This window comes from Astyanax mexicanus, chromosome 5 (genome assembly GCF_023375975.1).
Source record: "Astyanax mexicanus isolate ESR-SI-001 chromosome 5, AstMex3_surface, whole genome shotgun sequence".
Classification (NCBI taxonomy): Eukaryota; Metazoa; Chordata; class Actinopteri; order Characiformes; family Acestrorhamphidae; genus Astyanax; species Astyanax mexicanus.
In genome coordinates this window covers 12,160,222-12,182,656 of record NC_064412.1, presented here as the reverse complement: position 1 = coordinate 12,182,656, position 22,435 = coordinate 12,160,222, and the positions used below count along the sequence as shown (strand labels likewise).

Here is a 22,435-nt window from a genome sequence, read left to right as displayed (position 1 = left end):
ATTTTAGATAAATGTCTGTAGTTTATAGAATAAAACAACAATGTTCATTTTACTGAAACATAAACCTATAAATAGCAAAATCAAAGAAAGTGATTCAGAAACTGAAGTGGTTTCTTACTTTTTTCCTATATATACGTATATATACATATATATAAAGACTGGTTGCAGAAAGTGGTTTTGTGTTGTATTTAAACCCCTACATATTAGTGTTATACTCTGTCTAACTACATAAAAAATAACTCTTTTTTTAATCAGATTTTATAAATGTAAAATTGCTTCTTCAAAAATTGTATTTAAAGAATTACAATATATTTTCTTGATTACAACATCAAAAAATATTGTGATAAATTGAATCATACCCCCTGAATTGTGATATGTATTGTATTGGCAAGTTCTTGACAGTCTTACACTACACACAATCCTTTAGCCTGCATTTTTCACACTGTAACGCACTGTTGCCCCTTATTTTACAGCATAATGGTGCCTCATGTGCTTATAGTGACACTGTCTGACCTGTATAAACAGTGTCATCTGAATCTGACCCTTAGAAACAGATTTTTCCACAGAACTGTGACTCTTTACAAACGTTTAAGTGGTGCTTTTTGAACAAGGTCACTTGTTCACAATCATTAATAATCAGTTATAACACATACGTAGAAAGGGCAACAATGACCTGTTGTTTGCCAAATAGTGAATCCATAGCCATCTATATTGTTGCCCTTTCCACGTATGTGTTATAACTGATTGTTAATGATTTTTAAGGCATTTACAAACTAATTAGTAATCATTAATACAATAATTGTAAACCATTCATAAAGCCTTTATAAAGGTAGTCTTATTTTAAAGTGGTACGCTTTTTTTTTTTTTTGATGGTTCTTCAAAGTGGGAATCTTAAACATCTAGATGCACCTGTTTACACCAAGAGAGAATTTTTTGGGAATCTGTGAGGTTCATATTTTACTCCATTATAAATAAAATTTTATCAAAGACAGGCCAAAGAAATAGCCACAAAATGCCAATTCAGCAAATACACAATAAACTACATATATAGATGCAATAGGTTTCCATAAATATTAACACTGTTGTTTAGAGCTGTAGACAGGGTGACCTATAAGAAGAATGTCACCTACGAAACCCATGAAATTGCACTTTAGCAAACAGGAATACAGTAAAGAGAAGACTGATGGTTTCTGGTGTATTTAGCCGAAAGTGGAACACATATAATACTTTAGTTTATTGAATGAACTGTATCTTATCTAAACCCTTGTCCTTAAACATATTACCAGAGCTGCTTCCCAATTGATGTGACAAGTGCACATATATCTAAATATGCAGATATATACTGTACATTTTAATTTATATCAAAATGTATATCAGATACAGGATATACATTTTGACAGATTCAGCTCTAAAAAAAAAAAAGAGACCACCTCAGTTTCTGAATCAGTTTCTCTGATTTTGCTATTTATAGGTATATGTTTGAGTAAAATGAACACTGTTGATTTATTATATAAACTTTGGACAACATTTTTACAAATTCCAAATAAAAAAAAATTGTCATTTAGAGCATTTATGTGCAGAAAATGAGAAATGGCTGAAATAACAAAAGAAATGCAGAGCTTTCAGACCTCAAATAATGCAAAGAAAACAAGTTCATATTCATAAAGTTTTAAGAGTTCAGAAATCAATATTTGCTTTGGAATAACCCTGGTTTTTAATCACAGCTTTCATGCATCTTGGCATGTTCTACTCCACCAGTCTTACACACTGCTTTTGGATTTTGGAACTTGATGCCACTCCTGGTAAAATGGTTGCGATCATCTATCTTCCTTTTTTTTCAATTTGGTCAAATCAAAGACACTCATCATTTTAAGTCTCTTATTTGTTTTTATATATAGCATTTTAATATATATTTACCGAACCATACGGATGTTTTTGACCCGGGTGATAGAATGAGGTACTGGGGGCCCAGAAGAGCTAACACCAGCTCAGTGTTATTAATTATTATTGTGCTGCAGCATATGCCTGAGTTAGTGTGCCCATATGTGTGTGAGGTAGCACTTGTCTAACAGACTACTCATATTATGAGTCATAAAGGGAATATGCATATATAGACTATCTCTCTCTCTCTCTCTCTCTCTCTCTTTCTCTCTCTTTCTCTCTCTTTTCTCACCCTGGTCGTCTTCACTTTGTTCCCAGTGCTGCAGCTCCACCCCTTGAGATCCGGCAACACCTTACATTCTTCTCCCTCCATGCACGGCTGCATCTGGCACCACCACTTCTGTGCTACAATAGATGCTGAGAAAAACAAAGGAAGAGAGACAGAAATGAAGACACTCATACACACTCTCACACACACACACACACACACACACACACACACACACTATTATTTTCACACACATACACACACACACACACTATTATTTTCTCCTTCTATTAACAAGTGTTTTTTTGCTCATCCATGTCTAACAATCATGGAAGCTGCTAAGAAATATAGAGTGGAGGATAGAGACACAGAGAGAGAGAAAGAGAAAGAGAGAGAAAGAGAGAACGATCTCTATCTCTCTCTCTATGTCTCACACAAATTCATACACACTGCACAGCTCAGACACGAGTAAGAGAGGACAGAAACATCACCAATCACCCCGTATCCAATATTTTGAAGGATGAGGCAATAAAGATTGAGGGGGAGAGAAAACCCTATAAAATTTCACCCGCACCCCCTGCCAAAAGAAATAAAACTCCAACACTCTCTCTCTCTCTCTCTCTCTCTCTCTGATTCCCGCTATCAGAGCTAGTCAGGGCGGAGGTGTTTGATTGGTGGCAGATGGTTGGAATCCATCAGTGGTTTGCTGTTGGTTTTCAGGAACATGGCGAAGGTCCATGTCAAGATGAAGTGAACCATGGCAAGGAAATGATCACAGCAGTAAAGGCATAGAGTGTGGAGGCGATGGAGGCTAAACCCAAAGATTAGACCACACAACAGCTTTGGAAAGTAGAGCAAAAATCTGTTGGCACTGTGCCAATGAAACTTAAAAAAAAACATACTATTTGGATGGATTTACATTCATTTGGATTTAAAAACATTTGATAGTTGCTGTACATGCATTAGGAAGTGCACTATTATTCCATGGGCTTTTATAATACTAACCAAATATTCAAATAGAATATTTGCAGGGACTTTTAAATATTTTAACTTGAAGGTTAGCAGAAAAAAGTGCACCAAAAAATATAGAAAATTCACCCATGCAATTTTTAAAATGGTGTAAAATGTTTGAGATTTCAAACTAATTTAAGCCCTGCTTTTTTTGTCATATCTAATAAAGTCTCGTTTAAATGTATAGAAATCTATCAACCCCTGGTCAGAATAAACAACTGACCACAAGCAACTGACCACAGCTTAAAAATGCTTAAACACTAACGTATGATCAGGAGATCGCCGGTTCGAATCCTGTTCATGTTGCTTGCCATCAGCTACCAGAGCCCTGAGAGAGTACAACTGGCCTTGTTCTCTCTGGGTGGATAGATGGCACTCTCTCCCCACATCACTCCAAAGGGTGATGTCGATCAGCACAAGGCTGCATCTATGAGCTGATGTATCTGAACCGAGTCGCTGCGCTTTCCTTTGAGTGCGCTGTGATGCTTCTCGGCAATGATACAATCAGCGTCAGTTTAAAAAGAGGCGCTGGCTGACTTCACATGTATCAGAGTGGGTGAGGGTTAGTTGGACATATTAATTAGGGAGAAAATAGGGAAAAAATATTAGAACTAAAGTAAGAAAAAAAACCACAAGTGGAAATAAGCACAAATCAGCCCTAAATTAAAAATAAATAAATAATAAAAAAGCTGTGATGCATCGACTTGGTGAAATCTGTGCCACACAGTTACTGTATATCCTGCCTGATACATCTGCTTTATATGGCAACTAACTTTATCTTATTATAATATATTTTTTATTATTGTCCAAAATAAAAAACTAAACAATTAATTGAATGCAATATCATTTAAGGTGGAACATACAATTCAAATAATTAGCCAAATTTGAGTTTGTACAAGAGTTACAGGTAACTGCTAGCAGCTAACAGTTAACAGCTAACTTCTTAGATCTAACTACATATTTGTTTCTGGCAACATGATCTGCAGATACATCTGCAGTTTAAAAGATAAAGAAACTGGCATAGCTCAGTGACCAGGATTAATTTGCTTTTAACCTTTACACAGACTCAACTATACATTACGAGTGCTTAACTGAACAAGTTCAGTGCCTAAAAAGACTTAAATCTCTGTTTGAGATGTTAAATGACTGGTGTTGTACTGCCAAAAAATAACATATTTTATCTGTTCTGTGGTGTTCTGATCTATGTTATTAACATACTATAATAATATCATATAATCAGCTCCACTGTACTGTTCTTTAATGTTAAATGATTGTTGTTTGTTTGTTCGTGGTTTATCACATAGAGCAGGGGTCACTAATAGGCGGACCGTGGTCCGGGTCTGGACCCAGAAGTTGTTCAATCCGGACCCAAACTGATAAACTACTGAGAATAATTCAATTCAGTGTTCATTTAAAGCAGCAGAACATTTTTTGTCTTTACAGTAAACGTGCTCTGCGGCGCAGTAAACTCACAGACCAATCACGTGTGGTGTAAGATCACCAAACACTCTGCTCTACCAATCAGATCTGTGCAGATGCAGAAAGTGCGGAGCCACACAGAAGCTGCAGTCGGAAAATAAAGCGAGAAAGGCTAATTCAGACGGTGCGCACCAGAAAAAGAAATACTACATTTTTAAAACATACTAACAGTAGTAATATTAAATAAAATAAAAGTGCTGCTTTTAAACGAAGTTGATATTCTGGCAGCAAAAGTTCAGCAAACATTTCTCCATATATTGCATGATTTGTCATTTATGTAATTATCATGACAGGCAAGCCTAAATCTAATATAAATAAAATCAAATATTATAAATATAGAATTTCGATTCACATTACTAGACTTGATTAGTTAAATTATTGAGGGTGTTTCCATTTTTTGTATGAAAAGCCAATAATGTAATTATTATCTATTTAAAACAATAAATATTGTTAAAATATACTCAATAGTATATTGTGTAACTGACAGAACTACTAGGGTTCTTGGGTATACAGAATATAGCACTGAACCACAACACAAATTAAAAATGACAATGGTCCGGACCTTGGCCTGATGAAATTTTCTCTAACTTGACCGTACTGAATTCTAATTAAATACCCCTGACATACAGTATTTTCAGATCTGTATAATCTTCTATAGGAACTTATTTGTCCGCTCAGTGTGTTGAAACTTGGCACACCTCACCGAAGTTAAATCAGGGGTAGGGTGATGGGGTAGGGGTTTGGTCGTAGCAAAAATCACTGTACTCTATCATTTTTATGGCTCTATTCCTTTACTCCAGTGCTCTGTAGGAGGCAGGAGGGCAGAGGAGAGCCCAGAGCCTGTCAGATATATTACAGAGCAGAAAAGAAGATCAGGATCGATTGACCCGTCTAGAGAGAGAGCCTGTTGACATGTTATTAGACAAGCAGGCTGTGCTGTGCTCCAGTGTGCAGGAGGATGATGGTGTCATGTCGAAATGGCTCTCTACTCCAGAGTGACAGGCACAAGAGATGAGATGGAGATAGAGATGGGTGGCTCCATTTTGACGGACAGAAAAAGTCTGGAGAGCGTCATGAAAACGTAAGTCCCATGTCGTGTCAATTATGTAGCTTTAAATGCGCTCGATTTCATCTCAACCACTGACTATATACAGACATTCATTCAGTGCATACTGTGCATATTGTGTTTTCAATCATAATGCACACACACACACATATATATATTAATTAAATGTCTTGGTTGGACCTCCAACTGACTGTTGAGTTACTGACTGTTCCACAAACTAAATTAAAGTTACAGGGCTTTTACAGCGTATGCTCCCAGACTGGGGAATGATCTCCCTACTGACATCAGACTCTCAACATCAGCTCATGTCTTTAAAGACTTAAAGTCTTATTTTTATTCTCTTGCTTTTGTAATGTGTGATTATGTTCACAGTTTATCACATTGATCTGTCTGTGTTTCAATTATTTTATTTATTTGCTATTTATTGAAAATTGTTTGCTTTGTTAAAATGCTAAATCACTTTATTTCCCCTATGTGACAGTTGTGTCAAACACAGAAAACAACCAAGACAATGATACTTTTGTTATAAAGAGCATTGTTTATTCTCAGCTTAGTGAAATTGGTCATCATGCGTGGCTCCTGGATTGCCTTGCAAGATAAAAATGAATTACATCACACATTAGAGTGTACTGCCATCAGCTACCGGAGCCCTGAAAGAGCACAATTGGCCTTGCTCTCTCTGAGTGGGTAGATGGTGCTCTCTCCCCACATCACTCCAAAGGGTGATGTCGATCAGCACAAGGCGTCTGTGAGCTGACGTATCGGAACCGGGTCGATGCGCTTTCTTCCGAGAGCGCTGTGATGCTACTCAGCAATGCTACATCAGCAGCTGTTCAGAAAGAGACGGTGGCTGACTTCACATATATCGGAGGAGGCATGTGCTAATCTTTTACTTTCTGGAGTTGGAGCATCACTAGTGATGGGGGAGTCCTAATGAGTGGGTTGGGGAATTGGCCGCGTAAAATGTGGAGAAAATGGGGGAAAAAAATTAATTACATCCTGAAAAAGTGTTCCTTATCTAGGTGCAAAAACTCAACACAAAAGTTAGCTGTCTGACTGCATTTGGTTGTGATTTAAGTATTGAAGAATTCAAGGGTTTAAGTATACTTTATTGTCATTCACATCACATGCGGTATATGAATTGGAAAGAAATTGTAACCTAATGGTCTAATTGTTAAAATAGATAAATATATGATATAATAAAATAGAATAAAATAGATATCAAGCCTTTATCCTAAAAAGTTTGGTTCTGCTATAACTCAAACGTGTAAAAATGGGCTTAGAATCGATGTAAAAACAGCTCAAAACAGAAGCTGCTGCACTACTGCGAAGAAGTCTTGAAGAAGCGAGTGTAAAGTGCTCTAATCTGTTTGCTGTTTGTGTAGATAGTTGTGTTTGTTAGCTCAGCTGTGCTTCTAATATCTGAAAACACTATTTAAAGTAATAAACACATATGATAATATGTTTAAAAGCAACTCATTTGTTCTGTGTTCTTTTTGTTTTGCCTAAATTGAAAGTACATTAAAATATGGTGGAATGGGGCTCGATTCCCCTCCATATTACTCCACAATAGTCCTTGGGCAAGACTCACAAAATATACATCTACACATACAGTATCTGTCTCTATGGCATACTTACACTGTGAGTACTGTTTTAAAAGGTCTATGTTCACAGAAAATAATTAAGCACTTTAACTTTTAATACTTTGAGTTCTAGTATTATTTAAATGAATTAACACTTCATTTTTAGTCTCATTTCGCCTGAAGGGGATATAAATCAGGCATACTAATGTGTCAAACCAAGAATAGAAAAGGAATTAATCTGAAAATGAAAACAGCTTATTGTAGCAAATCTTAAACACGCAGCTGATGAGTTTTATCCAGGATATATAAAATAATTAATAACAGACTAAATAAATTCTGCATTTATTTTTAATAAATATCACAGGATGATTAAAGAATGGCTTAATATAGTTAATGTATTTGTTTGCTTAGAAATCTGTTAATCTTCCCAATAGATGCTGAATGCTCTAAATGAAGCAGTATTATTAATAGAAAAAATAAAATACATTTGAGCAACATATAATAATATAATTTAGCATTGTGATATTACACCATAACTAAAACTCTGGTATTGTGACCATGAGCTGGGCTGGGGAGGCACTAGTGTACATTAGATACATAAAAAATGAATTTGTTTTATTTTGTTTTGGCTACAGAAAAGAAAAAAGCAACCGACTGAATCTTCAGATTCACATTCATCCCATGTTCCGAGTAAATAATAATTTTTCACATCAAATCACAGGCAGAGCAATAAGAGAAAAAGCAATCCTACCATCCACGCAGGAGGGGGCCGCTCGGGTGGTGCCGGCGACTTGCCCGGGGAAGCAGGAGCACTTGACAGTTTGGGAACGCTCTTCGATTTTGTTCTTGTTACAGCAGCGGTGTGCTGCTATGACCTCACAGGTTCCTGCTTTGACGTGCACTGCAGAAACGCAACAAGGACATGGAGCCCATTAAAAACAGGCAGCTGTTTAAACCTCAGCTCACACACTCACACACTCACACACTTATACACACACACACACAAAGCAAAGACTGCACTTTTATGTCCGCTTCCAGTTCTGGTTCTGCTTGGGGTTCACTGCAACTGAAGCAAATAAAGCTGCAAGGGCAAGAGGGACAGTCTAATTAATGTGAAGGTGAAGTGGAAAGCATGCCTACCCTGCATCTGTGTTACACATGAATAGAAGGTTTATTTCATAATTTTTTACCAGTATGTGCCAATGGTTTTACAGTATGTCTTAAATGTGTCTCAATCAAATTTTTATCTCCTTTTTGACATAAGACTCTCAACATCAGCTCATGTCTTTGAAGACTTAAAGACGTATTTGTATTCTCTTGTTTTTTTTTAATGAGTGATTATGTTGACAGTTTATTACACTGATCTGTCTTTTTTTTTCAATTATTTATTTGCTATTTATTGCAAATGATTTGCTTTATTAAAATGCTAAATCACTTTATTTCCCATCCATGTGACTGTTGTGTTTTTACTTGACTTATTTTCATTGAAAAAACAACCAAGACAATGATGATTTTGTTATAAAGAGCATTGTTTGTTCTCTGCTTTGTGAAATTTGTTGCTAACTAGAGACGGACTAAACCAGGCTTCTGGGGGTGATCACCAATCGTCTTTCAGCTTGTTCAGCCAGTTGCCGATAGCGAGTTAGGGCGTGGCCAGATGCCACAATAACGTTTCCTGATAAAACCGGTAACGCATCATCATGCACAGCTCCTGGATTTATGAATGAATTACATCCCACTCATGTAGCTTGCCATCAGCTACTGGAGCCCTGAGAGAGCACAATTGGCCTTGCTCTGTCTGGGTGGGTAGATGGCGCTACCCTGCATCTGTGTTACATTACACATAAAAAAAGAACGTTTATTTCATGTATTTTTTATGAGTATGTTTTCCAATCGTTTTACAGTATGTCTTAATTGTGTCTTAATCAATTTATTTTTCAGTAAAATAGATCATTAAAATCCTAGAAAGTCTCTGTCTACCATTGAATGAAACATGTCTGTGTGTTTGTTGAGTGTGCATGGCTTTTCCAAAGAGCCATGGAGGCCCATTTGCAAGCATATGAAAGGCATTATTTACACATTCACACGTCATTTAGAGGTCTAGATCGGGGAGTAAAGAAAAAAGAAAAAAAAGTTTTAGTGTTCCTTTCAAATCAGCCTTAATTACATTGGTAAAGATTTTCAATTTGGGACTTGAGTTGAAAATTGATTGAAAAAGGGGCCTCCATCTTCCCATTAGCAGGCCAATCTGAAAATCTCATCAACAACATTAAAAACATTTTGCCTCCAATCAATAGGGAGCCATTCAGACGCGCACAAAAGGGCCCGCCGCGTGGAGGGCCGATCTCTCGCCGGAGAAAGAAAGCAGAGATTTAGTGATGTGGGCGTGTGCGGGTGAAGGTCTGAGCGCTTTTCGTGCGATTATCTCTCGGCCCGAAGCGCACGCGGGCTGAAACGTAATTTGGAAAGTTTGAACAGCTGTCAACTGAATATTCAAAGTTTGTTTGGGGGGAAATTTCATTGGGGGCAGCAGTTATGTTGGTATTGTTGCTACTGAGGTGGATCAAAGGGACCTCAAACAATTATCGCATCTGTAAGCCAGCTTAGCCAGAAATCAATGGCTTTGAAAAAGTAACAGAATAGTTTTATCCCAAATCAAATAGTAAAGGTGTGCTTGGCTTTCCGAGCGTCGGTTCTGGCTTGGCTTTGCTGCTTGGCACACTTTCGCTAAGCTCTGGACGGACGTGGAGGGAGCTGGCCACGGATCTGTTCTCCGCCTGCTGAGAGAAAGCCTTCCTCTGGACAAGTTCATTCATTAAACTGCAGGGACAGACTCACCGGAGGTGGAAAAACAGCAAGACCTACTGATTAAACCATGGCCCCTTTCACCAAGGTTACAACACACTCCAGCCCAACTGCAGCTGCTGGTGTGTGGGTGTGTGTATATAGTATATATATATGAAGCAAATGTTCAGGAAGGAAAGGGAGACACCTCAGCAATCAGCTGCTGTGGAGGTATAGAGTGAATGTTATTATAGTATTAGTGCACAGTGCCAGTTTGAACACAGTTGAGAACACCAGTTCTCATTAATATTTATTCTTTTTTGTATTTACTACATTGTAGATTAACACTATTAAAGACTAAAAACTATGATGCAACACATATGGAATTAGGTAGTAGACATATATAAAAACCCATCCCAGGTGGTTTGGGATGAGTTGAAAATCAGTTAACAAGAGCTCAGCATCTCTAGAAATTTCTTTAAGACAGTTGGAGACCGATTCCAGGTTTAACAGCTTTTTAAAGCCCAATGAGAGATTTAACCGAGAGTGGACAAGGCTGGTATCAAAGCAAAAGGTGCTACTTTGAATAAAACCACTAATCATCATGAACTGCTCCTGGACTGCCTTGCAAGATAAAAATTAATTACATCCCACAACCCAAACAAAAGTGTTCCCTATCTAGTGCACAAACTCAACACAAAACTCAAAACAAAACTGTCTGTCTGCATTTGGTTGTGATTTAATGTGCTCTAAACCTGGTTTGCGACAGTACATAGTGGTGTTTGTTAGCTCTGCTCTGGTACTAGCATCAAAAAAACAATATTTAGAGCAAAAAAGGCATATGATAGTGGGGCTCCATGTCGTCCAGTGGAAGCCCCATTGGTTCGAATCCTATTCATGTAGCTTGCCATCAGCTACCGAAGCCCTGAGGGAGCACAATTGGCCTTGCTCTCTCTGGGTGGGTACATTGGGCTCTCTTCCCACATCACTCCTAAGGGTGAAGATGCTCAGCTCATGGCTTTTGTGACCTGATGTTTTGGAACCGAATCTCTGTGCTCTCCTCTGAGCACACTGTGCTGGCTACTCGTTCGAACAGTACTTCACAAGTATCGAAGGAGGTATGTGCTAGTCTTCACCCTTCTGGTGTTGGGGCATCACAGTGATAGTGAATCCTAATGAGTGGGTTGGGTAATTGGCAGTGTAAATTGGGGAGAAAACGGGAAAAAAAAATATGATTGAAATAAAATTATATTTAAAAAAGACATATGACAATATGTATAGAAGCACATTTTGCTTGTATATATATCTTATAAGCTCAAGCTGTAATACAAAAAAAATCTAAATTAACATCTATTGTTTGGCTATTTCCCTTCAATAAAAAAAACCTGAAAAACTGCCCCAATCAAACTGAATTTACTTATTACAATAACGCATGATCTAATCAGGCTTTCAAACAGGCGCTAATCACCGGCATTAAATACCATATAGCACCATTAGTCTCTTTAAAATCCCTTTATAACAACAATAGCCAGACACTAAGCACTAACTGGTGTGCACTAAGAGGTGGCAGAAACATCATTAACATTCTGCATGAGCAGAGTAACAATTTTATTACATTTTCACAAAATAAACATTTATAAGAGTGCAAATATTTATATAATTTCCCTAATTGATAAATAAATCTTCATTTCTTCAAGTCACTGTAGATTTCTCTCTGTGTAAAGACAGTTATAATTCAATCATCTATATTTAACACTGACAATTTTAATCATTCATGCTGACAATTATAGCAGATATTGGATTTTTAGTTCCAGAAATTCTTCACTTCTGAAAATAGTTTTCTAGCTGTCAGGCCCCTTAAACTGAAGCCTCGGTAACGCATTTCTGTGACCTTTGCTTAAAGAACATCCTGTCTTTCCCCAACATCTGTTCAAAACTTCCACGACACGCAACACCTGCCCAATCAATAGATTTCACTTAAAGCACCCAGGCTGGCCCTCAACCAGGGAGTCAGGGAGCATCTGCATCAGCCCCGGGAGAAGCCAGGGGTTGGGTGCTAACGCTAATGTGGCCTGGCGTTAAGCTCGGACCTAAAGGAGATCAATGCCTCTAAGGCATCGTACCAGGCTCTACAATCACATTTATTGATCCTTGATTGATAAGTGTTCTATCATTACTGGAGGCTATTAGGAGGAAAGAGAGTTGTTGTGAGCTGCTGTTGCAATCAGGAGGGACAGCACTGCCCTTGGATATATTTGTCTCTATCAGCAGCAGCACAAGAGCGGATCACACAGTGATCTGTGACTGCTGTAATTGCTCGTTAAAAGATGCTGACCAGTGGCCACATGCTCACTTTAAAACTCCCATTTATTTCATTAAATAGGAATATTTCCAATGATGAACACTGATTGGTGTAGTGTGGTAGGTAATAGGGCTGCCTACTGAAAGTCACCAAGTCGAATCATCAGTCAGAGACACGTCAGTCGACTGGGATTCTGGGAAGTCGACAGTCGAGGACTTTTAAAACAGAGACAAAAAAATGCAGAAGAAATGGTGCACTTGCTAAAAAGAAAGTGATAACATGTGATGTTTGCTGGTCAGCTGGGAAGCTGAGGTTTAGCAGGTGGAAATTATGATATATCAGAAAAGCAGAAGGAGCTATTTTTAAAGGAAAAATGCAATTAAATGTGTTCATCAGTTCAATTGTCTGACTGTTTCGGGCTAAATTTAAATGTAGAAAAGTGAGTATAAAACTTAATTATTATTTTTTTTCCATTTACTATGGTAAAGAAGAAATTGATTTTTATCTGTTTTTCCAGTTTAAGATTTTCGTCTCTGCTTTTCGCTAACAGAATTGAAAAAATAAATAATTTCTCAGTCACTCAAGTTCATTTAAGCAGATACACTTATTGGTTCATTTTTCTCACCGTTTCAGACTAAATTTGAAAGTAGAACATTGGGTATAAAGCTTCATTATTTCATTTTTATTTACTTTAGTTAAACATTTTTTTAAATTATTTTTTGCCTTTTACTAACAGAATTGGTAAAAAAATAAGACTCTGAACTCTACTCTAAGTTTTTCCTGTGTAGCATAATTGTTAATAATAAATGTTAGTCATCCTGAATAAAAACATCAACCAAAAGCCTTTAATGCAAATATTTTGCATAATAATTAAGAACTCTGTATTTGAGGACAAACTCTGTATTAATAAATGTACATATGGCCCATTGCAATGAATTCTGACCATTTTGGCATAATCCACTTAGTAGCAAGATTTTTAATCCACATTTCCTACTTCAATATATATGCAGATCAAGCATAACATTATGACCACCTCTTCTTTCTATGGTCATTAACAATTTGTTCAGCTACATGTAGGAACAGTTATAAGAGAACGTTATAGTTCTATAATTACAGACTATAGTCTTGTATGTGTGTATCTGCATATTTTATTACTAGCCTCCTTTTACCTTGTTCTTCAATGGTAATTGCGGTGTGTTAGTGTGTGTTGTGCTGTGTGTACGAGTGGATCAGATACAGCAGTGCTGCTGGAGTTTTTAAACACTCCCACAGGCCCGCTGCTCACAGGAAGCTGAGAATGAACTACCTTCTGTTCTGTGAGGGGCTATCCTGTAGGGTCCTGACCATTGAAGAACAGAGTGAAAGGAGGATATTAATGTATGTAGAGAAACAGATACAGGACTACATTATACAACTATAAAACTACAAATTGCTCCTAAATGCTCAGTGGAGCTGAAAATGGATAAAGGTTGTAGAAAGAAGGAGGTGGTTTTAATGATGTGCTTGATCGCAGTATATTGGTATTGATTTATTGTCCAGTCTTAGGCCTTATGTTCACAACCATTTAATTTAATGGCATTATGTGGTGAACAATCCTCCACAACACAACAATTCACATCAGACCACTCCAAATGACTTTATTTACTTATGAATTATTGAGATAATTGATATAAAACCTTTAAAATGACTGGAAGTCACTTTTCGAAAAGATTAGGTGGAACCACTGTATCCCTTCTAATACAGACAGTGATAAGACTATAATTTCGGCCGAAATATTTATTTCTAATCATAAACTCATTGTTTCCTCAGCTTGTTGTCCGATTTCCTCTGTATTTTCCATTAGCATCCAGTAGAGGCAATTAAGGCAGATTTGCCGAACTAAACTGCTATCATGTGGGAGTTCATGTAGATGTAAATGGCCTGCTGCAATCTTTCTGCAGATACCCTCTAATGCAGCACAGCCCCCTGAAATCTCCGGCTGAAAGACGAAATTGAACTTTCTTCAGCACACATCCTCCAACTGCTAGAGTATGTATTCTGCAATATTTATGTTCAGCACTGAACTCTTCAGGCTTCAACACACCTACAAAATGATATAGACTACATTACCCTTGACTGCATTCATATATGCAGAACAAATTAAAATATTCAAAGCAATCTCACTGAAGGAAGATACAGCAAACAAAACACACCAGAAACAGCAGTTCATTTATTACACAGAAGTAAACAGAAGCGGCTATATAACTTCACGGCTTTGTATTCCGCATTCCGGCACACACAGATAGCAAAGATGTCTGACAAAAAAAAGGCTTAAGAGTAAACAGGTTATTTTCCTAGCTACTCAGGACACACAGGCAGGCCTATACATAATTAAACATTGACACTTTATTTATTTATCTTTTTTACATATATATACCATCAAAAGGGCATTTTAGAATAAAGCAGTAAATGTGTTTTTAAAAAAATGTTGCATTAACTGATTATATATGATTATGTATGATTAGATTTCATTATGCATCCCTGGTAAAAATGTCTGTAATGCAATATAATCAGTTAATGTAATATTTTTGTTAAATCCATTGATTAAAGTCACACCTACACAGTTTAAAATGACAAAATTACAAAAAAGAAGTCTGTCTAGAAATTTCAAACTGATAATCTCTGATGTATTTATAGCTGGAAAAGGACAAAGAGACGTTGGCCACATTCTACAGTTGGCCAGTACTGGATGTGCTGCTTTAAAATTCATTGAGTTAAGTTACTTTTATTTTTTTTATTAGTTTTAATAGATCTATTGTTTTACTTAAACTGTTAATTAAAAAAAATATATATAGATATAAATAAAAATATTGAGAAACACTGAAATTGATGCTGTTGCTGAGCTCACTAGTGCATTCCTTCCTTATTGTGTCACAAATATTGAGGGAACAGGTTACACTTGCCCATCGCTCCGCTTATCAGTGAACTTTCTATCCATATTAATTGACCCTGTGAAAATGACTGTAGTTCCTAATCAGTTATAAAAAGCAATATTTTTGTTAAACCCACTAAATTCAAGTCAAAATTACATCTTAAATACTTTAAACTACATTTAAAATCCATTGTGATCATGTACAAAGAAAAAAGGAGAAAATTACAAAAATATGTTTCACTCCTCACATAGTTGACCTTGCTGTACTGTTTTAAGCACTTGCTAACATATGGATCTTTTACAGGATGGGAAAATGTTACTGACACTTGTCAAAGGCTTTTAGCATCTCTATGCCTCCACACAGGCTTTCATTAATGTGATTTGATGGGTAAAACATCTAACACTGAGCCGTGTGACATTCTCCACAAGGGTAAAGGCTATTTAAAAATAAAACTGAGAACATATTGCAGCCGACTGCATGATGCAAGAAAAAAGATCACACGGGCTTTTTCCCCGTTTTAAGTTGCTTTTGTGGCCTGTCAGCCTGCCAAGGGTAAGCTTTCTGCATGTTTCTGCTTGGTTTTGTCTAAATAGTTAGTGAACATCATGACAAATACAAAAAAAAAAGCTGTGAAAAAAAAAATCTAAAACCGCCCCCTGTATGCTCAAATCAAATTAGCATAACACAGCCACTCTTTCCTTTGACTGCAGTGGGAGAGGGATGACAGACCTTGTGTTGCCAAAATTGCTATTCAAAAGATGTTTTTGCATACTATTCCATTATGCACAACTACAAAAAAAATAAAGAAATAAAGAAATGCACAAAATGATGCACTACTAACTCTCATCACCATCATCTACAAATCAAATCAAAAAAGCAATTATGGTGCCAGTGTGTTCACAAAGTTAACATATAATTTCAGGGTTGCGTAAGGTCTGAAGTCTGCTGCTGCAAAAATGAGTATTCTGATTTGTAGTTCTCACTGGATATGCAGTATTTCTGAAGAGCTCATATCCCACTGTTTCTAGCTTTTATGTTTTTTCCCCACTGAGGGCTTTATTCACCAACAAAGTCCCTTTTTGCATGACCACTGCCTTTTCAACCTGCCTTTATCCCACAGAAATAAACAGGCTGATTTTATTATAATGCCTTTAAAATGCCTTTAACACAGCTACTACTTATTTTAAAGAACATGGCCTATGGGTTAATTAACATGTTCTTTCTTCCAGGTAGATATTTTAAAAAGAAGTACTCACTATGCATTCAGCTTATTATTACCCTTATTAATGCATAATTATGTCGTTATATCGATGGATAGATACTCAGAACAGAACACACCCTTAATAATCAGTCATTTTGTGTTCACTAAAATAAGGTGTCACCTTTAAGACTTATCAGAATTGGGGCTGCACGATACGGAAAAATACTCTGATTGCAATTTGTTTTTGGTGTGATATACAGCTCTGAAAAAAATAAGAGACCACTTAAAAATGAGTTTCTATGATTTTACCAAATGAATGAAAACCTCTGGAATATAATCAAGAGGAAGATGGATGATCACAAGCCATCAAACCAAGCTGAACTGCTTGGATTTTTGCACCAGAAGTGGCATAAAGTTGTGTGAAAAAGCAATGTGTAAGACTGGTGGAGAAGACCATGCCAAGGGTTAAAAAACAGGGTTATTCCTTTCATTATTTGACATCTGAAGGCTCTGCATCTTTTTGATATTTCATCCATTTCTCATTTTCTGCAAATAAATGCAAATAGATTTTGCTCTAAATGACAATATTTTTATTTGGAATTTGGGAGAAATGTTGTTCATAGTTTACATAATAAAACAACGTTATTAATTGTACTATACCTACAAATAGCAAAATCAAAGAAACTGATGAAGTGGTCTCTTAATATTTTCCAGAGCTGTATATTGCAATAATAGAAAAAAAAAATATTGTGTAGCAATAATTAGAAGTGTTGTGCATCTGTCATAAATCACTCTGGGCTGAAACACTCCTTATAACTTCAACAGGAATTGTTGCTGTAAAGCCGCTGTAGTAACAGTGTAATCTGCTTGTTTATGGTTTTAGTGATGATAGACTCTGTGGACTGAGGAGCAAATGGAAGATTCTGAAACATTACTGATGCACACGAACTACATCAAAGTTGACATTTTAAAAAGTGTGGATTTTTCTTATGCAGTCTCTTTAAGTTATGTGAGATTTGCTGGAGAGGGTGGCTCAGAGCAGCTGAACCAGCTGAAGCTCGAATCCCCACTGCACTCTTTCATCCAGCAGTGTGAACAGTAAGCTCACGCAGGGAGCGCACACGGAGAGGCCGATGGAAAACGGCTCGGCTCGGCCCTCTCCGACTATCTAAGCAAGGACTGGCAGACAACATCAGCCTCAGCTGCTCAATGGAGCGGAGACAGTGTGTGTGCATGTGTGTGTGTGTGTGTGTGTGTGTGTGTGTGTGAGAGAGAGACAGAGAGAGCAAGAGCATGCCATGTTTTTGTTTGGTTTGCTCTCCACCTGTCTGTTCGCTTCGTCAATATGCCACGTTCAATAAAGGAGGAAGGCTCATATCGATTTAGTCGTCAGTGAGTAAAATAACATCATGAAGTATTCATAAACGCGGTGCTGACCAGGACAAACAGGCACGTGCAAGGTACCGGCTATATTTCTCAAAAATGAATAGTACAGCTATCCAATCAAGATAAAAATAATATGAAAAACTATGATAAAAATGTTTGAATTTGCTAATGTAGTTTCTTCCTGCTGATTCATACAGGTTTAGTCTGGTCTAATAATTATTTTGAAATATAAAATAACAAAGTATTGTTTATTACATTTTGTTAGGAAAAATAAATTACACATTTCCCCCCTTACTGCACATTTAGCTGCTCAACTAATACAACTAAAATGTCTATTTTATTTTTTTCCAAGCAACTTATTCTGTTAAATTACCTGATGGCTCTTTAAAACAACATTGCGTTGCATTTTTACCCTTAATTAACAACTTACTAACTGTACCATATAACTTTGGTGAAACAGGCAATATGTTTTTTTAACAAATGGTCCATTCTTTTATAGTCCATATAAAATTTGAATTGTATAAGAGCAATTGGTGCTTTTGGCAGAGTGGGCAGTTGTAACGAGAGGGAAGAGGCAGGATGCAAATGCAAGTCTTTATTTTCCATTTTTTTTTAACTAACAAAAACAAAACACTAAAAAACAGAGTATAAACTAAAAGACTGAAACAAACAAGCAAAAATAACAAACAAAGAAACAAACTACAAAAAGCAAACCTGAAACACTGAAGACAAAAAACACAGCTGGTCTGAGCTTAAACAAAACAGATAAACTAGATCTGCACAGAGTAACAAGACAGGTTCAGACAAAAAGCGCGACAAACAACAGAGGAGCACATGGGGTATTTATACACAGGCACACACTAGGGACACCTGTGGAGGTAATGAAGGGGGCGGAGTTACAAATGAGACAGGAGGGGTTACAGATGACAAGGCGGGGCTAAGGCGGGGACAGGACCAAAACACAGTAGCACATGGCTGGGAAACATGACAGGTAAACAAAACAAGAGAACAGAGGACAGGAGCAGGAAGGAACCAAAAAAGGAAAGACACTGGACAGACACAGGCTAAAGTGTAACAGCAGTGTGCCAATTCCTGATGGAAAATGAAATCCGCATCTCCATAAAAGTTGTCAGCAGAGGGAAGCATGAAGTGCTGTAAGATTTTCCGGAAAATCATTGCACTGATTTTAGACTTGATGATAAAACACAGAGGATCAACACCAGCAGATGACATGACTCTCCAAACCATCACTGATTGTAGAAACTTCACACTAGACCTCAAGCAGCTTGAACTGTGTGTCTCTCCACTCTTCCTCCAGACTCTGATCTCTTGATTTACAAATAAAATGCTAAATTTACTGATGATCAGTGATGGTTTGGAGAATCATGTCATCTTCTGGTGTTGGTTCACTGTGTTTGATCAATTCCAAAGACAGCACAGCTTCTGCCAGGAGATTTTACAGCACGTCATGCTGACAACTTTTATGGAGATGCAGATTTCCTATTCAAAAATTTCCTGTAAGCCATAATCAACAACAACAAAAAATCAACGCTTAAAATAGATCACTCTGTGTGTAATACATGTATATAACATATGAGTTTTAATTTTTTAACTGAATTACTGAAATAAAGTAACTTCTCAATGATATTCTATTTCTTTTAGATGCATATTTATTTAGGTATTTATTCAAAATGAAAATCCTTGACTGTGATCTTTTATGCTACCTTGCTAATTAGCATTCTGTACAGTCCAATACTAAATATGTGCACATTTGTTTTAAACCAGGTAAAGCTGTTAATTTAAAAAAAAGCTTGATTATGTGGTTTGTATGACATGTCTAAAAATGAGTAAAATTTCTGATTAAAAAATTCTACTGTTTCAATTTTTTTCTAGGATATACACTTTTGCTATACATTTGAAGAATAATCTGGTGAGAATGGAGTTTTAATGGAGTGGCTTTATGCTGGGTCAACATTTAACACTTGGTTGAGTGTTAAATGTTGATATCTAGTGAACGCAGGGATTCTGTAGGAAGTGTTCTGGAGCGCAATTAAATGTATGCCGTCAGTCAGCGGCACGGCATTATCTGAACCTTCCCGCGGCTACTCCGGCTGAAGTGCGAGCACTATCTGGCTGTAATTCAGTGATCAGACTCACTTTCTCTTCGTCTTTCCTAACACTTATTACTCAGCATGACGGCAGGGAACAGAAAGAAAAGCGCTTTTCTCCATTCTCCCTTTTCCTCTTCTTTTTCTTTTTTTCTTAGCAAAGCACGAGCAAGTGAGAGGAGCAGAGTGGCAACCCAATTACCACAGCATCGGCGTAGCAATTTACAGCAAGTCACTTATGAAATTGTTATGAAGCGATAGAGCGGCCGGCCATCTGTGGTGCGCGGAGCAGGGAGATCAAACAGCCAGGCTCCTCACAGCTCCAGTTACAGGATCAGAGAGGAGGGAGGGAAGAAAACAGTCGCTGAGCCTCGCTCTAAAAAGTCCAAATGAATAGATGTCACATCAAATACTCTTTACTGGGCCGTCTCTTTGACACAAATATGCTGTGTTTTTTTCCCCCTGATGGGAGAGATGCGCTACGCTAGCCAGTGAGGCATGGAGGTCTGGGCTGTGGAGTTGTCGGGGGTGGGGGGTTGAGGGGGTTGAGGGAGTGGAGGGGTGGTGAGCGGTTCGCCGCCATCCTTCAGCAGTCAGGTAGATACACGGGCTCAGGTTGCTCTAACTCAACCCAAGGCAGCGCTGATGTTCTGTGGTTAGACAGGGCTAACGCCGAGTCGAGCCGACGCCCCCCCAAACAAGCCGCACATCCAGGCAGAGCTCCAAAGCGCTGGGGCTAATATAAACAGAAGCAGAAAGGCATACAAAAGAAGCACACATGAATAAATGATGGAGGGGCGCGTTTGAAGGCAGGACCTCTACAGCAGACATGACGCCCGCTGTCAGCTCCATGCCTCTCCGACACTTTGGAGGCTGAACGCAGGGAGGTTGGGTGTTAAATGGGAATTAGCAGAGGGGAATATGAAAAAGCCTACAGGCCAAATACACAGAGTCTGAAGGTGCACCGCCTGTGTGAGGCCTGCTACAGCACAACGCTGCTGCTGTTTGTTTTTAATTATTTTACATTATTAGCTGCTGTGTGTCTCACAGAGGAGGATGAATATACAGATGGGCATTTTAAACAAATATATTATTGATTGTGTTAAGTTTGACAAGTAAGACATTATTAACAAAAATATTCAATAAATAACCACCTCCACACTGCAAAAACTAAAATGGCTAGGAACATGAAGGCTACAGGCCGCCACAGATACTATTATTTCTTAAAAACACTGCCTGGCCATCAAAAATCTTCACCTGGATTTAACTAAGTAAATGATGTGGGGTTGATGCTGCAGTTGGTCTGCAGGTTTAGGTTCAGCAACAGTATGTGCTGAAAGAATGAGGTCAGCTGACTACCTGAATATACTGAATATAGACCAGATTATTCCATCAATAGATTTTTTCTTCCCTGATGACACAGGAATATTCCAAGATGAGAATGCCAGGATTAATGGGGCTGGAATTGTGAGAGAGTGATTCAGGGAGCATGAGATCATCATTTTCACACATGGATTGAGAGAGTTCACCACAGAGTCCAGACCTTAACCTCATTGAGAATTTTTGGGATGTGCTGGATGGAGCTGCTTTGTGCAGTGGTCAGACTCTACCATCATCAATGCTGCTGCAAGATCTTGGTTAAAAATTTATGCAACACTGGATTGAAATAAATCATGAGACATTGCAGAAGCTTATAGAAACAATGCCACAGTGAAGGTGTGCTGCAATCAAAGCTACAGGCGGTCCAATTTTAGATATTAGAGTGTGATAATTTTTTATTTTTTTTGGTGGCAGCATTTTTTGTCCAGGCAGTGTACCTCTTTCAAACTCTTTTTTTTTCTATACTGATACTGTACAACACTGCTAAAAATAAAGATACGCCAAAAAATATGTTTGTAACAGAGTATGAAGAACCTTTTAAAAATCTTAAGATGCTTGATGTAAAGGTTTTTTAACCAATTTGCGTTTACTTCCACTCAAGGTGGAAGTAAAAATGCTTCTTCTGTGGCATTAATACCTCTAACTTTATCCCAACAGCTAAATCTGGAAGGCAACACCATATGTAGGAAACATAATAATTCAGAATAATCCCATTCTCCCCACCTAAACGTGAACTAAACCTTAAAATTGCAATGCACATAAGGGACTAAGGTAGACATAGCAGTTCTTTCTTAAAAAGAAAGGATGAAAATCCCACATACAAGAAAAGTTGTGATCCTTGTGATACGTGCCAAGTACGTGTTCCTAAGTACTGACCATAAGGAGTGTTTAGACATTTTCTTTGAATGTGTTTTCTGTAGTTAATCTTTATTAAAATAAAGAAATTGATCAAAATGTAAATCCAAGTCATATTTGCATTTTGACCGGGGATGCCTACAAAAATGCCTTTGGGACCAAAATGTACTATATGTGCCTCTGTCTGTCTGTCTGTCTGTCTATCTAACTTTTTATCTA

The 22,435-nt window shown here is 37.5% G+C and overlaps 1 protein-coding gene across 1 annotated transcript in view; it reads right to left on the bottom strand.

The window, feature by feature from the left end:
* Positions 1-22,435, bottom strand: part of tafa3a (TAFA chemokine like family member 3a) — a 148,064-nt gene that overhangs the window by 5,630 nt on the left and 119,999 nt on the right. Inside the window, exons 3-4 of the mRNA XM_007253350.4 lie at positions 8,040-8,189; positions 2,174-2,298 (exon numbers count right to left, since the gene is read on the bottom strand). Of these exons, the coding sequence (XP_007253412.1) occupies positions 2,174-2,298; positions 8,040-8,189 (275 nt within the window). The remainder of the gene's footprint in view (positions 1-2,173; positions 2,299-8,039; positions 8,190-22,435) is intronic.